A 16,721-nucleotide genomic window follows, 5' to 3' on the forward strand; every position below is an offset into this window, starting at 1 on the left:
AAGACAATAAAACAACATTCACATTCAAATATGAAAACCTATTAATGTATCACTGACATGTTATTCATATTTATTGTTTTATACGTATTGTGGAAACATTGATATTGATTATGAAATAAGGAATGAAAACACTGCTTTTTTTTTTTTGGGGGGGGGGGGGGGGGGGGAGCAATGGATCAGATTGCCCTGAGCTGTCATTAATCTTTTTAAGACAATCTTCTCCCTAGATTTCTGTTCTTCTAACTAAAACGTACTCATGACTTCCTAAATGCAACTAAGGAAGTTCAGCGATGCAATTGGAAGTTCTTTTTTTTTTTTGTCTCTCAGAAACCCTCATGGCTGTTTGCCGGATTTCAGGAGCTATACAGTCATATCGATTTCCTGAAAGAACCCCGGGTTATTGAGTTCCTGTCATTTTGAATCCAGCAGTAGATCCATTCATCGAACCTCGGCACTGTGAAATATTCAGGTCTATGAAGTGATCCTTTTGGTCTGCTTCCTCGTCACGCACTTTTGTTTCAATATGCAGGAAGGGAAAATTTGTGAAGCAGAGATTTAGGACTTGTTTTTAGATGTGCAACAAGGGGAGTTTTATGTCCTACACTGTTTACGGTTTGAAAAGCTATGCTCTTTTTTACAACACAACATCATTCCTGTGTGCAAGCACTTCAAGGCATTTCAACCTGAATACAGAGTGAGAGAAAACAACATCTTGCACAGCCTCTCTCTAATATCTTGTCATGCAACAATGCTACATGTTCTGTAATGATCATTTTTTTTCCTGCTAGCTAGAAGCTGTATTTAGCATAACTGTTGCATGTATGAATCATGATTCTATTTAACCAACATCTGTTGAATTTATTCAGATATCTGAATAAATAGTCTAATATCTGATAATAGGTCTTTTGACATATTATGTATTGTGTTTTAATCACTTGTTTTTGATGCAGATGCAAAAATGCCTACATCCTTATAATCTATTGATCATTTGCTGTCTTCCACAAACCTGTTGCAGGCTGTTTTCCGCAGTTAGTTATCTGGGCTAACCCAGGTATTGTACTGATATTGATATTTGCAGAAGGATTCTTCATGGCTTTGAAAGCTGCAAGATGACATAGTGCTGTAACTAGTTTTAAAATGCATCTTTAACATTTCTGAGGAGTGTTTATTACAGTCTTCCTTGCCATTCTCTCCTCAGTCTTTCTGGGGCAGTGCGGTCTCCAGACTAGTCTGTGCAGGCAGTTGAGAGCAGCGCTCTGCAGGCACCGCACCTTTAAAGTAACGGTCACCTCTGTTGCACTGGCTGCTGCTGTAAAATACTCTGCCTACATTTCAGTAAACTCAGATATTAGCCACAGTTATGCATTTTGTTAGCTCCCCCCCAAAAAAAAACAATTTCAGAGCCTTTGCTCTCATGACGCCCAGGCAAGTAGCCTGTAAGTGGTTTTGCCTAATACTACAGCGACGGTGTTCTGATTATCGTTTTTGTGTGGCCGATTGATTATTCACGGCAGCAGGTTACAGCCCCACGCAGTTAATCTGCGGAATAGTGACAGCAGAAATTGCGTCCTGTCAGTTCCCTAGAGTGCGCCGACCAACTGGAAACGGCAAGAAGTTTTGTCGACCGCACGCAGACACAGAGATTAGCGCTGCTGTTTTTTTTAGGTCCCTGAGAACACTCAGAGCTTTCCTCAGGGTGCAGCTGAGTGAAGACCCAAGGGTCCTGAGTATACTCAAGTACATGGCCCCCGGGCTACGGCAAGCACTAAAGGGTCATTGCTGACTGTGTGTATTTGTGATGGTTGTGATTAATGCACCACACCATAAAAAACACAAGGAAGAGAAAAATACTAACTTATTAAAAAAAATGCAGAACCAGGACATTCAAAGGGAGCATCACCACACAATTCCACTGCTGGGTTCAAGCTCCCACTTGCCATACACCTGTATTTAATCACGGGATAATTGCTAATTGGCACAGGTGAAGCTCGTTAACCCATGGCTGGCCTCACGTGTGCAATTAAACAGACAGTGGCAATTAAACAATTACAGTCAGACAATTTGCGATGCCTGTTGACTGATGATGAGCCCATGTATGGCTAAAGTTACAAATGGAAAAGAAGGATCCTTATCAGCACAAAACAGTCATTTAGGGCATATTAAATTCCAGTTATTGCTCACAATTTTGCACATTACATTGCAGTTTTTATTTTGGGGACAGGTGAAGGGTCTCGTTCACAGTACTGCAGGGAATAAACACTGAATTAGGTCTCAACCTGAGACAGGAACTGTTGGCTTCCCTCATTTGAAATGAAAAAAACTGATCAATTAATAAAATCCAGCCACAAGCAAGAGAGTGAGTGTCTGAATATTGATTCTGTGCGTCATTTTGTCCTCAGACCTCTTAAAAGTAATTCCTGTTTTCTGGAGAGATCCATGAGAGTTTTTGTGACCGGACTTCAGAGAGAACGTTTGGGGCCTATTTCCTCATCGGATGATTTATTCATAGAAAAACGGAGGCACCTTATCGTGTCCCGGGTCTCCGTGTGCAGTTTGAGCGAGCGCCGAGCCTCATTAATCATGTCGGTGGGATCTCTTCGATGCCAGGGAAATGGCTGGAGGGCGCCTCTTTTTGATGACATAATTGCCGCCGAAGCTTCGCCTCCTGGCTCCTCCACCCTTCTTTCATGCTGCTTTGCAGCGACGTCACTAACAATGATAAATATCCGCACGTTAAACCCTGCATTCCAGCCGCATGGCTGTTTCATTATGAGGCAGCCCCAATGCAGAACAAAGCAGTGGCTTGAGCCAGTGTTGCCTTGTGCCAGCATGTGTCACCGATCCAATGATGAGAGGGGCGACCCGGTTAACTGTCACTCTCAGTTAACTGGATGAAACACTGTGTGTGAATACTGTTTTGAAGAACAGGTAGTAATCAGAGCAGTCAGTGATTAACAGGCTCGTTCCGTTCCACTCTGCTTAGTTCTGATCGCACTGTGTAAAAATGAGTGTACGTTCTGAGTGTCATAACAAAGCTGTTGTTTTTCTCTGAGGTGCAAACACCAAATGGTCAGATTTAGCGCAGTACCATTACGATATTTGGAATTCAGATAATATATAATTCAGTAAGATTCCATTTTTGCACTGGTAACTGCACTTCTTAGAGCCTGTGGGAGAGGTGCTCATCCTTGTGTTTGGAGTTGTCTTTAACAGCTAGTCTTTGCAGAACGCTCCATCCATTGATGGATGAATTGGCTTGTTTTTAACATTGAAGGTAATTGAAATTTCCCCATGGCTTTTTCCAAATCCTTAACTTACATGCATGTTTTCTGATTTGGTGTGCATGGTACTCTTGTTTTATGTGCTGGGATTGGCTGAATCCTACAGTAAAACCTACCAAGTGTCTCCTGATTGGTTTAGCCAGTCTAAAATACAGACTAATTAGACTAGCAGTTGAATGCATTCACAAATGTAAGGCAAAAAACATTAACAAACTCTATGATCACTATATCATACTGTGTGAATCTTTGCAGTACTAAGCAACAAACACAGTTACATACGATATTGGAAAAAAGATACTTAGACATCTGCCAACAATGATTGAGAGCCCACATCGGCAGGACAAATTGGTTTTGTTCCACCAGGGATAGGGGTGGATAGTCGCCATCTCACTGCTGTCAGACAGCTGTTCTTTGCTCAGTTGACATCAGAGTAGCACCTATCATACAACTTTACTGTGGTGCACTGTGGGACTTGTAGTGTGAAAAATTGCAATTGGCTGCTTGCCAGCCTACCAGAGGACTGTCTTTGTCTCGCTTCAGCACTCCTGCTTGACTGCAGAGGTTTACACGGTCCACTGGGTCAAAAAAGGTTGTATAAAGGGGAAATGAATTAAAAATCCTAAACTCTGTGCTCATGAAGGAATCTGATTTAAACAAACAGGAAGCAAATTCCATTCAGGTCATCCATGATGTTGGTAAATCTGAGCACTTGATTAATGGGATTTCATAATGTCATGACTTTGCACTTCATGAAGTCACACTTGGTTTACTTGATCTCGTGATGTCAAAGTCACAACTGGCCTGCTGATCATTATTTCAAAATTGCATTTGATCTGCTTGATCAAATATGATTTTAGTTGCACACGATATACATTATTTCTTGAAGTCACACCTCGGTAACTGATAATATTTAGAGAGACTGTAATTCACGTCAGCTACTGTCTGCAAAAACTGAGCTTACCTCAATATTACCATGCAATGTATATCAGTCTAATTTGTAAAATGTGAATGAGAGGCCTGGCAAAGTATGTATTTTGATGTTCCAGGCATGGGCCAGTGGTCCTCATATGGTTAACATGTCCTAATAAACATTGTCCTTGGGTACTTTCTCGTATCTTTATCCTGGGTACCATTTAATAAGCTGGTTTCAGTGTGTAATCACAGGTACTATTTAATGAGCTGGATTCAGTGTGTCCTTTTTTATGAAAAAATGTTTTCTATATTTCTTTAACCTTCCTCAAGAGATGGAGTGGGACACAGAGAAATTAGGTAATACTGAAAAGCAAATGACAACTGACAAAATGAATATACATCAAAGTTGCAGTTATCTATTACAATCCTCCATGGACAAAATCCTTTATGGTGTGTCAGTCTTAGTACATGATTATCTGTATTGTCCCATTTAGCAAGAGTTGTACAAGAAGCTCTCTGCAGAACCCAACCTTTAAGTATATTATTTTTTGCAGCGGTCATCACTGCAAGAAAAAGTCTTCTGGACTCAGCTGGGAACCGTCTGCAAGGAGAAGCACCTCAGGGGAGAAGGGGGAACGGATCTTAAAAACAGCATTGAACGCGTTTACAGCATGTTCCCAAAACTTTCCAATTTTTGAATATTCCCAGAAGACATGTAGGTTGGCAAATCTCGCAGGTAGAGTGATTGATGCTCTTCGTGTGAACCCATTTAAGATGGGCTGCATAAAATCTAAGTGCTAATTTAAAATGAATGAATTGATATTCTAATTTCTTAGATGAAGCAAACCTGGAGCAACTTGGAAAAACACAAAATTTAAGCAAGTCTTTATCACATTTTACTGTTGCTGGAAAAACTTTTAAAGGTGTAAGTGTGTCTTTGATGAAGGCATCTCAGGGGACTGTGTAGCTATCTCGCGTTTGAAATACCATGACCTCACAGTACCTATATGGGATGGAGGGGGAAGGCCTTTTATGTGCAGTAATGATCCAATGGATGGTTAATCAGAATGCAGGGGTGAATATTTTTCCTCTCCTAAAGGATTACACTGTATTTATTTGGTTGTGGATGCAGCCACTGTCCCCAATTATCTTCTGAATGCAACTGCAAAAACATTTTTTATCCCTTTTTAACATTATAGTCTACTCAACCAGTTTCCAGGTACTGAAGGCTTAAGCCTGTAATTAACATTGCAATGACTTAAGCAGATTACAGTTAATATTGTGTTTTGTAGGTTATTGGCTGTGCTGCTTGTTTGTTTATTAAATGCACTTCTTGTAAGTCACTCTGGAAAAAAAGTGCCTTCCAAATGAATAAATGTAAATATGAGTGCCATGTCACTCTGGCCACAGTTATGTTTTATTCACGGAGAGAGTGGTCTGTTGGTTGAGGTGCATTGTGGGTGTCTGCTGGCAAAGGTAGTGCTGAGAACTCATCGCCTTGGCAGGAGTTGTCTCATGCTGTTGGTTATTTTCTGTCCAAATGGAACATATGCATTCCCTGTGATGCACTGCCGGTTTTTATATTGACTGCTCTTCTCACACATTGGTATTCACCGAGGTTTCATAACTATTCCACGTTACTCAGAGGCTATAACGGCGCTTATGTTCCGTGACTGTAACGATCACATGGTTCTAATCTCACGATTCATTTGACTCACTGTGTGCAACGTCGCCAATAGATATTGATGAGGATGGTAGGCATGCGGAAGGGTGGCTTCTTTTCCGAGTCAATGATATCAATGCCTCATTTCTCTTTTGTTGAATCTTTGGCCCAGTGCAGCTCCAGTCTGACAAGTATGGGGAATGCATTAAGGACCTGAACACCTTACTGAGAGGTTTGAATTCCAGGTGTGTTGTGGTGCTAATAACCTTTAACATGGCACTTATGCCCCACTGCATTAGAATACATCCAGCTTCTATGGTGAATTGAAGTTGGAAAAGGGTGCCTGCTACACAGATCAACAGCGAGGGCAAATTTATCTGTGAGGAAGCCAATCAGAAGTGTATAGCTCTTTTCCTTGTGATAACAACAGGGCCAGGATCTAATACTGAATATGAAGTTGCCAAAGTTTAAGGGCTCATGTGAATTTTTTTTGTATGATGTCAACATATGTTTAGTGCTCTTGCAGTCCTTTTTGCATGCCATTATGGTGAAAGAATAATGCAATAGTTACACACGTTTTTGGAATAAATAAATTGAAATAAAGAAATACATTAGGTATGTGTTTCTCTGAACAGGCTGCACTCTTGTTATTGGGTGCTTTTGTCCCTTGTGAAGGCTACAGAGTAAATGTTACATGTGTCTGTTGCTTTATCGATCTTTGCTGTCAAATCAGGAGTAATGGCAGAACTGTTAACCTGAGACTGTGTTCCCTGGCAAATTGCTTAGCCGTCCAAAGGAAATTCATGAAGCCATTACTCTCCAATGGCTATCGACAGTCTCTCCCCCACGCGACATGAGCCGAAAATACAAAGTGACACGCGATGTAAAACCACCCTGGCTGAGAGTTTATTTAGCAGTGTACCAAAAAGAAAATACATCAGTGAAATGTGTCATAAGTGTGTATTCAGTGTATGTTTGTATTGTCACCATTATTGGAGAATTATTTTTGTCTGCATACATAGTGTGACGTTTCCTTCTTTAAAGACCGATAATGGCTTCTGCCTTAAAGAGTTTTGTGTGTTTTATGACATGAGTATTTAATCAAGTCATTTATGATACAGAGGAAACGCTTCACACCGTCATAATGTCCTCTTACAGTCAATCTATTTGACAGTTCAGCCCAAAGAGGGTTTCTTGTTTCCCTTAATGTTATATACTATATATTTGTGCCAACTAATAGAAATTAACTGGTAGCCCTGTTTATTACATCCCTTAATCTCTTGTTTTATTAATCTATTAGGTCTCAATTTGCTTTTTGAGGTTATTTGTGCTCCACCCCAGTTGTATTAACTTAAATGACATTTTTTAATAACAGAGTGATATGTTTGATTTGTATTTGATATAATACTGTCTCTTGTAAGGGGTATGGGTTTTTCATTAATACTAACTATAACATTAATAAAAGAAAGGAGAAACTGAAATGTCACGGGATTCATAAGCTGGGCATTGATTCATTTCCACCACAGTTCTGATTACATTAGACTTAATTGGTAATCACTAAGTACACACTCCAAAGATATTGTGAAGGCAAAACTTTCCCACTTAATTTTTTTCTGCGCCTGGCGGTTCAGAGGTTAACCCGTCTAATCCCTCTCTTTTACCACCATCTGTCAGTGCTGGCTCTCGCACAGATATTATTTCCCGTCGTACGCAGCTGTAATCCTCCTTCAGTGTTGAACAAACACAGCTGGGATCGCGGCGCGATGAAGTGCTTCGCCTGCTACTTTGACGGCCCGTTGGGATTCAGCTGGTTGCGTCTGAGGAATTTCCAAACCCGACTCGGATTTATCGTTCGCTCACTGGAGCTTTGCTAGCATAACCGCGCAGCCCCAAAATCCAACTTAATGATATGAACCCAAAACAAGGTAGCAGCTTAATGTTACATTGCTATTACATTAGATGTTGGTACATTATTTAAAAGGTTATTGCAATCGTATGTAATTGCAATAATATGCGTGTTTTGATGTTAATATGCATCTATATTTTTTGCGCTTGTCTGTTTTCTATGACAGATGACAGGTCTGCTCCTTCATCGGCGTTTATGTGAATCTCTCAGTAGGATTAACCAGACAGGGATTTAAAGAAGCCCTAGAGTTTTTCTGTGGAAGATCAATTACCTTACGAGTGCAAATTGACAGTTGCATTTTAATGATTATGAATCTCATTGTGCACTATTCAAAAAGAATCTAATTAAAAAGGAGTGTTTAGTTTGACATGCGTTACCAGTAAAGAATGATGTGGACGGCCCTCTCCATGTGGGGATTGGCAAATGCTTTGTACCTTAAACCGAGTGGTTTGTTTTCAATTTCATTCCTCAGAGGAATTCCCTCTGTACCCTCCCAGCTTCTGCCGACAGGCTGATGAAATCTGGGGGTAACTGTTCGGGGCTCTTTGCTTGCCTTCATTTCGGTGACCGCTGCTGTTCGTCTCACTCTCTCTCGACAGGCTCGGGCCTCAACGATGGACAGTGGCACGAGGTTCGCTTCCACGCCAAGGAGAACTTTGCCATGCTGACCATCGACAGCGACGAGGCCTCGGCAGTGCGGACCAACACCCCCATCCAGATCAGGACAGGGGGAACTTACTACTTTGGAGGTAGCTATCAAACCATCCACGGCTGACCTTTCATTACAGCAATAATAATGCTACTACTACTACTAATAATAATAATAATAATAACGATAATAATAATAATAATAATAATAATAATAATAATAGCAGTAGCATTATGTGCCTACTAGACACCCTTATCCGGGGATGTGTAAGTGTGTTTGTGTGTGTGTGTGCGTGTGTGTATACACACAAACAACTGGATAATTCAGGTTCCATTGATATTGAAACAGTGCCCGTTGTATCCAGTTCCTCAACCATGGCATTATATTTCTGCCTTGTTGGCCATCATAGAATCAGAGTAACCAAGACAATAATTTCAACAGAGACAAGCGGTGATGGCTGTCAATTTTAGCTCCAGTGCATTGCAGCGTTGTGACGTTGAGTAACTACATGGCTGTGATTTATTGGCATTTGTGTCATGACAGAGGCACACTGTTATGGCAGCCCCTGCACTGGGATGGCTGGTTTTGTTTGTCAGTGACTGAGCACCATTGGGGTTAAACGGCAGCTCTGGGTTCATAGTTTCACATTTAACACATTGTACTCACATACATATAGGCCTACTGTAAAGACAATAGGATTAAAGGCACCAAGTACTGATCTCTTCAAGTTTTCAATGGTTAACTCAACATTTATCACTCTACACATAAACAAATTAAAACATGTTACAATATATTTGACAATGACCACACTAAGTCAATGCCTGTTGCCATATTTATGAATGCTTGATCTAACTAAACACAGTTTTTTTTATTTTCTCATATGCATTGCTGCTTAAATTGCATAGAATACACACACACACACAAAGAGGCAGATACTTTGCTGAAAAAAATGGTTTATTTCTTTTAAAATGATAAAATTGAGTTACTTTAAATTTGTTTAAAAGATATGTATATGAAATTACATGCTATTAAAGGTAGAAAGCTTTATATGAGATTTATATTTTGATTGGATTCTGTGGATTTACATTACATGGGAAAAACAAAAAAAAAGCAAAGCTCTCTATTTCTCTCTGTCTCTCTCTCTCTCTCTGTCTCGCTCTCTCTCTCTCCCTCTCTCCCCAATGGTACATTAACACATCAAACAAACAATCCCCTTGTGAGGAAACTTGCAATGTAGCTTCCCCCGACTATTCTGTGAATGTAGCCGCGCCACCATTTCTGTCAGTTTGATGCTGTTATTACCTGTTCGGGATGTGAGGTCCTTAGCTAGCCGGTACAAAATTGATAGCTAAGTGCCCAGCGGAATAATAGCATTGTTCTTATGGGAAAGTACTAAACGCAGCTATACAACTGTGTAGCTCCTGGTAGATGCTTTGGTGGTGCATATTCTATGGGGGGGGGTTACGGCTTATGGCTCAGTGGCACGAACTGGAGGTGAGGCCATGTATAGCGGATTTAGCTGCTGCTTCACACATAACCCCGCTGCGCCAATCCCCACTGGCGAGAATGGATTCTCATCCAGCGTGAATGAATTTGGCGCAGTCCATATTTCATACAGTATGTATCTTCTGCCTCCCTTCTTCCTTATAATGTGTATGAGGGGAAAATCCATCAGCCTACACTATCCTGCTGAAGCTGTCTAGGAGATGCTTGAATTCTTTTTTCTTTCAGTAATATGATTGCAGAGTATACTATTTATGGCAACTATTTTTGGTTGGTACAGCTATATTAGCAAGCAGAAAAAGCTAATTGACTAACGGAAAAAGAGATCATTGAATGAATTGAAAGAGAGGGAGAGTGAAATATGTGAGGCTGTTAGATTTCTGCACAGAAGCAGAGAAACTAATTAACCTCCCACTGAAATTGCTTTAATACATAAGAGTGGTACCCTGTCCCCTCATTAATTTACCGGGGTGTTCACAAACTTCTGGCTTTCATGGTACATCACACAGTGTGATGATGGCATTTTGAACTCAGTCGAGAGTGTCCTCCCTCAATCGAATCAATCTTATCTGACTCAAGTCATTGTGTTTGTGAGTGCGTGTCTGTGTGTGCACGCATGCATGTGTAAATAAGTGTGTGCATGAGTGTATCTCTTTGTGTTTGTCTGTGTGTATATGTTGATACAGTATGTACTGTATCTATATGTGTGTGTGTGTGTGCGCGCGTGTGTCTGCAGAGTGGAAAAGTACAGCTGTAGGCACTCCCCACATGGTCAGATACCCCACAGTTGCTGCACTGTGTTCAAATTATACTGAGCGTTTAATGCTGATTGTATTGAGCGCCTTGCTCCGATCTACATTCGGCTGACTCATTCAGTCAGAATAGACTTATCTTTTTCACATTAGGTTCAACATCCAGGGAACAGAGGACAGTCCATGGACACGTCTCTGCTGTCCTTTGTTCACAACGGTGCACAGCGTGGACCCGCTTTATGGTTTTATCTATTGTTCTCCACTGTAGATTGGAAAAAAACAGAATATTTTTATGCACAGCACATCAGAAAGGCTTCTTTGTGCATTGTCAATAAGGTGGTGTTTTTATTGTTGACAAGGATGATGAAAGTGATGGTGAAAGTTTCTAAAGAAAGACATATGAATTATTCATTAAACACTTAGATAATCATCAATTATCAGGTGTGTGCGTGTGTGTGTGTGTGTGTGTGTGAGAGAGAGAGATCTCAGCCTCCTGCGCTGAGACTGAGTAATTGGGAATACAGTAAGTACCGCAGTGGAGCTCTGGACCGGCACTGAGAGTATTAGCGGTGCCAGTCTGTATCTGCCGCTCTGAGCTTGGCGCTCACACGCTCTAATCTCCCCGCGCTGCCGGCTGCTTTGTGCACCGCCTCGTCTGGCGCATCTCCTCCGCCGCTCTCCGCGGATGTTTGTATACGGGGACGTGTTTTTGGCAGGGCTCGCGGGCAAGACAGAGGCCCGGGCGCCTCTCCTCACCCTACCCGCTGGAGCTCAGCCAGAGAGACTCTTGACTCAGAGGGCAGAAGGTGGGAGTCAGAGGTGGCATGCTTCCCAGCAGATCAGAGCCAAACCTCCACAGCACGGCGCTTATATAGCAGGCTTTGATTGGTGAGGACCCTCAGCCCCAGTCTCAATCAGCTTGGTTTCACTCCGCAGGTTAATGAGACAATACTTAAGAAGTGATGTTTGCTAGAGAGGTTCTGGAACATCTGATTGGCTGCTGTTGTCACACCATTGCTTTTCCAATTCTTTCAGTGTCTACACTGCTCATGGTTACAGAAGCTCTACAGAGTGTGAACCCACTGTCCACCTGTGAAGGAGACATTTGATCTTGAACTTGATAGACAGTTTTCAGAGAAGAGGAGATGGCATTAATGAACGGAAAAGATATGTCACAGTCCTGGGAGCTAAAGAAGAGGATCTGGTAACAGTATGACACTGAATGGAAACTGTGTGCTAAAATATCCTGGGTGTCAGTGTTATAGCTAGCACGAGCCTTTGTGCTGAATGCTGGCTATTTTTGATGTTCTGTGTCTCTGAAGAACAGATTCTGCAATCAGTGGAGCAACTTTGAGAGCTAGAAGCGAAGGAAGCACCAATCACAATATAAGTAGCTGATGACATTGAAATACACTATTCCACCAAAAGTCATGGGACACCTCACCTGTTTGCAGGAAGATCGGTGTGGCTACAGGTTTGACTAGGTGTCATTTTAAGAGAATAACCTCAGAACATTGCAGTGGCCAGCACAGACTTCAACCTGACAGAATATCTTTGGGATGAACTGGAATCCACAATTAGGGCAAGGCTAAGACAGCCCTCCTCAGTAGTGGAGCTTACAAATGCTTTAAAGGTGGAGTGGAGCACAGTACCACCAGAAATTAGTAGAAAGTCTTCCACAATCGTTAAGATCAAGGTGGGCAGGGGTCAACATGCTATTATTAATAGACATGCTTCATTCATAATTACCCACGCCCCATGACTTTTGGTGGGCATGTGTACAAATTGGGGCTCAGCTATGAAGGCTAGCAAGCCAGAAACCTGACCAACTAAATGCACTGGAAAAAAAATGACCTGAAAGTGTGTTGGGGAAAATAAATTGGAACGTTCTTGAATAGGTTGCACACAAATTGTGCTGTGAACACCTACATTTGCACTCCTATTCTTGGGATTCACACAGGTACTGCTGCAGGCACCACTTAAGCATACTCCAAAGCACCTTGTGCGGACTACTAAGATGAAAATCACACCCTATTGTGGTTAGTCACAGAAACCTCAATATTTCTTTTTCCCTTCTTGCTGCTGAAGGGTCCTGTGCTACATTTCATTTCAAAATGAAGGCAATTCTGTGTTGTTTTTCCTGGTAGAACTCTAAAGTTGCAGCGAGGCAACCAAGTTGCAACCGAGCAGAAGCGAGAGAGCTGTCAATCCGCTGAGATGGCAGATAAGTGCTGTCTGGCTGTGCGCTGTGGGAAGCCCACTGAATAATTTATGCAGCCCAGAGTTGTCTGTGTCATGTGACCTGCAGGCTTTCAGCCTGCATTTCAATCATTATCCTTCAGGCGTCCCTGTTGGCACTCCAGCGTCTGCAGTTTTGAAGCAACCAGTACAGGCACGTGACTAATTATACAATTAGTGACTAATTATGAGGAGTTCACGGCTGCAAAACAATAAATGGATGAATTTTTGGGCAAGGGAGGAGGAAATGAAATGTGGACACAGGAACAACGTCAGGAAGCATTTGTCTGAGTGAGTGAGTGCAATAGTATCCACCCAGAACTGCCCACTGACAGATATAACTTATTTTGCAATAGCTTAACTTGCAATATAGCATAAAACCACAAACAAAAGATAAAAACAGATATACAGTAGCTTTTAAAATCACAAGTGCACTCAAAACAAAAGCGGGAGGTTGACACGGCTGAGGGGGAGTCTGTCAAAAAGAGAGGGGGAGAAGAAAGCCGAGAACAGTGGTGGGATGTCGTTCATGATTTGAAAGATGTGTCAGTGCAGAGATTCCCCTTTGAAAAAGTAAATCATCCTCAATGATGTGGATTTTCATACCAGCATGTAATAAATAGTGGGGAAATTCCATCAGCCAGTGAACTTTGAGAAGTGATTCTGCCGCGAGCTGCTTACTTGCATAAAATCAAAAGTGAAGAACAGGTGAAAATGTCGACAGTTTCAAAATATCATTATGTTTTTGATTATCATGTGTGTTTTGCTAGAACACACCTGATCTGAGAGGCCAGAATGGTGTATCTAAACTCTGAATTACTTCCCTGCTGCAGATGGCATTTTGAAACATTTAAATGCGTTCAAGGGTTACACCGACATCCTTTGAGGCTTGTTGACAAATTCACTGCATTTGTCTTGTAATGTGTACATAGTGGCACTTGTGAGTAACATACAGGCAAATAATTTCCCCAGGCATGTTGTTGCTGTCAAAAAAGATTTTAAACATTTTCTAATGCATGCAAGAAAATGAATCTGATAAACTTGATTGCACAAAAAGGTTATATGTGAATTATGCTGCACGCTGACCCACATCAAAATGTGTTACTCCATGTTCTCCTCTAGTACCATTCAAAAACCAATTTTTAGCCAAGAGTTGTCAACCTGGACATGGATATTACATGTATCTACGTGGATATTGCCCAACACAATTGTGTTTAGAGAGCTGAAGACATGGCTGAAGGAGGTATAGGGCTTGGAGAGCTCCCACTAAGGGCAAAAGTCTGATTGATGTTATCTAGGGGGTCAAGACTCATAATGGCAGAATCCACAAAGCCGAGGATAAACTTGAGGAGGTTACAAATGAATATAGAATACTTGCACAGCAGATGCCTTGCACTGATTGAACAATAAACTGCCCAAATGTTAAAACATTCAGTGAGGTTTCAGAAAAGCTAATGGCTTATCAAAATCTCAAGTCAGTCCAAGAAAACACATTTCAGTCAACCAGCTCTCAAATTCTGTTAGGCTGGCATGATTTTTGAATGCCTAACAAATTTACAGTTTGGATATGGAAGTTAGATTCTCTTCTCAGTTTTGGTGAGGACGGTAAATCTCAAAGTATGCACAAAAGAAAATGTCTATGGAATGTCTTTGAATTACTTTTGAGGTAAATCTGTTGATCTTGACAGAAGTGAGCCTTCCCATGGCACAAGTTTTCACACAACATCGTCAATCTATGAGAGATGAGGCCATAAACCAACTGACAATGGTTTAATATAGCTATAAAATTTAGAACACCAGACTTTCTGTCACTTAAATGTATGCTTATTTTCGCATGCTTATTTTTATTTTTTATATTTCATATACTCCGGCTTTGTATACACATTCCTGGTGAACTTGTTTATTCTTTTCCGCAATGTTGATAAAAAAATAGGCTTGAGTCTGAACTGTGATATATGCATGTAAATATAGCTGTCAATCATAATGCCGGTGTGCTTAATATGTGGTAATTAAATGCTTAATTGAGGGGACTGAGGTACTATGATGTATAATTGTTTAAAAAGTGGGTTGAAAGTCAGACTGCGTCTTACTCTTGGTGCTGGAGTGGACTGCAATACATGCAAGAAAACAAGCTGAGAAAAACTCCAGGTCTTAATCATCCTTAATGACTAAATATAGTAATGATTACAAAAATTAGGAAACCTTCCATGTTGCTTAAGAAAAATGCTTTAAATGGAATATTGTGCCTGTATAATTGTGTTCACTGAAAATTATGCAGGAAATCTTTATCTTTCTCGATAAAAACATACAGTGCTTAATTTTGCAGTTGGCATGAAAATTTTCCTTGTGCTCCTTCCCATTGCGGAAATGAGAGTGTGGCGACCTGTGTGACCAGTGGTTACATACCTGCTCTCCTCCGCCCCCTGCAGGTTTCTTCCAGCGTGGCAGCTCCTTGCCCTCACAGCGCTCCTTTCAGGGCTGCATGCAGCTGATCCACGTGGATGACCAACTGGCCGACCTGCCTGCCGTGGAGCAGGGCATGCTGGGAGTCTTCGAGAACGTCAGCCTGGACATGTGTGCCATCATAGACAGGTAGAAACTCCATTTCATCCTCCTTCATCAAAGGTATCTGACTCAGCGTGGTTACTCTGATAACCATCAAATGCTCATAGGAATAGTGCATAGAAAAATATTTTGAAATTTGTTATTCAGAATGTCGAGTGGGATTTGTGATATGGCTTCTTCTGTAGGTGTATGCATATGCATGAGCCGTTGAACTCTTCCCCAATCAGACTGATATAGTCAGCCTTTTCCTACAATTATAATTCATGTCGCACATTGGGTGGGAACCAAATGCCTTAACACATTCAAATGAGTAACTGAGTGCTCAATATTTTGTTATTATCTGTGACAGGGTTAACAGTAACATTAACTCATACTATCATTTTCACTTACTAGATAGCTGAACTGTCTCTCCAGAACATTTTCTGGTGTTCCACAGGATTGGCATCTCTGAAGCAAATATTCTATACGTTGAGTCAGTCTAAGTCTTGTGTAGCGAAGGGCAAGAGCAGTCACCCCACCCAGCCTCGAACCCGGGTCTACAGGGTACCAACCATGCAACTTTGACCGCGATGCCAAAGAGCCAGGCTCGTTAGTATGGCAGTCAGAACGCATACTCAACCGTAGTGATGGCAATCCGTCACAACTTGTCTTTACCTGCCACTAATAAATGTGATGGAAGCTACATTTTTCTCTGGATTCCACCACTGTACCAATAATAATCATGTAGGAAACGATGCTTGCTTAAATTTGTCACCAAAAAGCAAATTCTGGTCAGGATGTACTTGTCTGCAGCCAATCCGCTCATTGCAGGTATCAGATTGAATTCTTTTGAGCTGGTAATTAGAGGACTGAATACTGATGAAGCCGTAGCTGCGCTGGAGGGCTTCTCATTGCTTATCCCACAAACTGCGCTCGGAGCGGAGACATACCAGGCTGAATCATAACAGTGGGATAAAAGCAAAGACAACAACTTGTCGCCTGGGATATGGAAATGTCATCCTGTCACAGGTTACTCAGTTCAGAATCTGCGCCGCATGCTCGGTTCAAAAATATGGAAATTAACTCTCACACTAATTAAACTCGGTGCGTGTGCGCACGGGTGCGTGCGTGTATGAGTGTGCCTGTGTGAGATCGCTATAATCAAGGGACTGACTCATATATATTAAGAGCCTGTTTTACATGAATGCCGCTGTCTTTCTGTCAATGTTTACACTTAATCGTTGAATAAAGTAGATTCAAACCAGCGCCGTGA

General features: G+C 41.5%; 1 protein-coding gene across 2 annotated transcripts in view; it reads left to right on the top strand.

The window, feature by feature from the left end:
• Window positions 1-16,721, top strand: part of LOC118771009 (contactin-associated protein-like 2) — a 231,779-nt gene that overhangs the window by 134,530 nt on the left and 80,528 nt on the right. For both annotated transcript variants that reach the window (XM_036518836.1, XM_036518838.1), the window contains exons 9-10: window positions 8,362-8,511; window positions 15,334-15,496. In XM_036518836.1, the coding sequence (XP_036374729.1) occupies window positions 8,362-8,511; window positions 15,334-15,496 (313 nt within the window). The remainder of the gene's footprint in view (window positions 1-8,361; window positions 8,512-15,333; window positions 15,497-16,721) is intronic.

Source organism: Megalops cyprinoides, chromosome 24, assembly GCF_013368585.1.
Source record: "Megalops cyprinoides isolate fMegCyp1 chromosome 24, fMegCyp1.pri, whole genome shotgun sequence".
NCBI lineage: Eukaryota > Metazoa > Chordata > Actinopteri > Elopiformes > Megalopidae > Megalops > Megalops cyprinoides.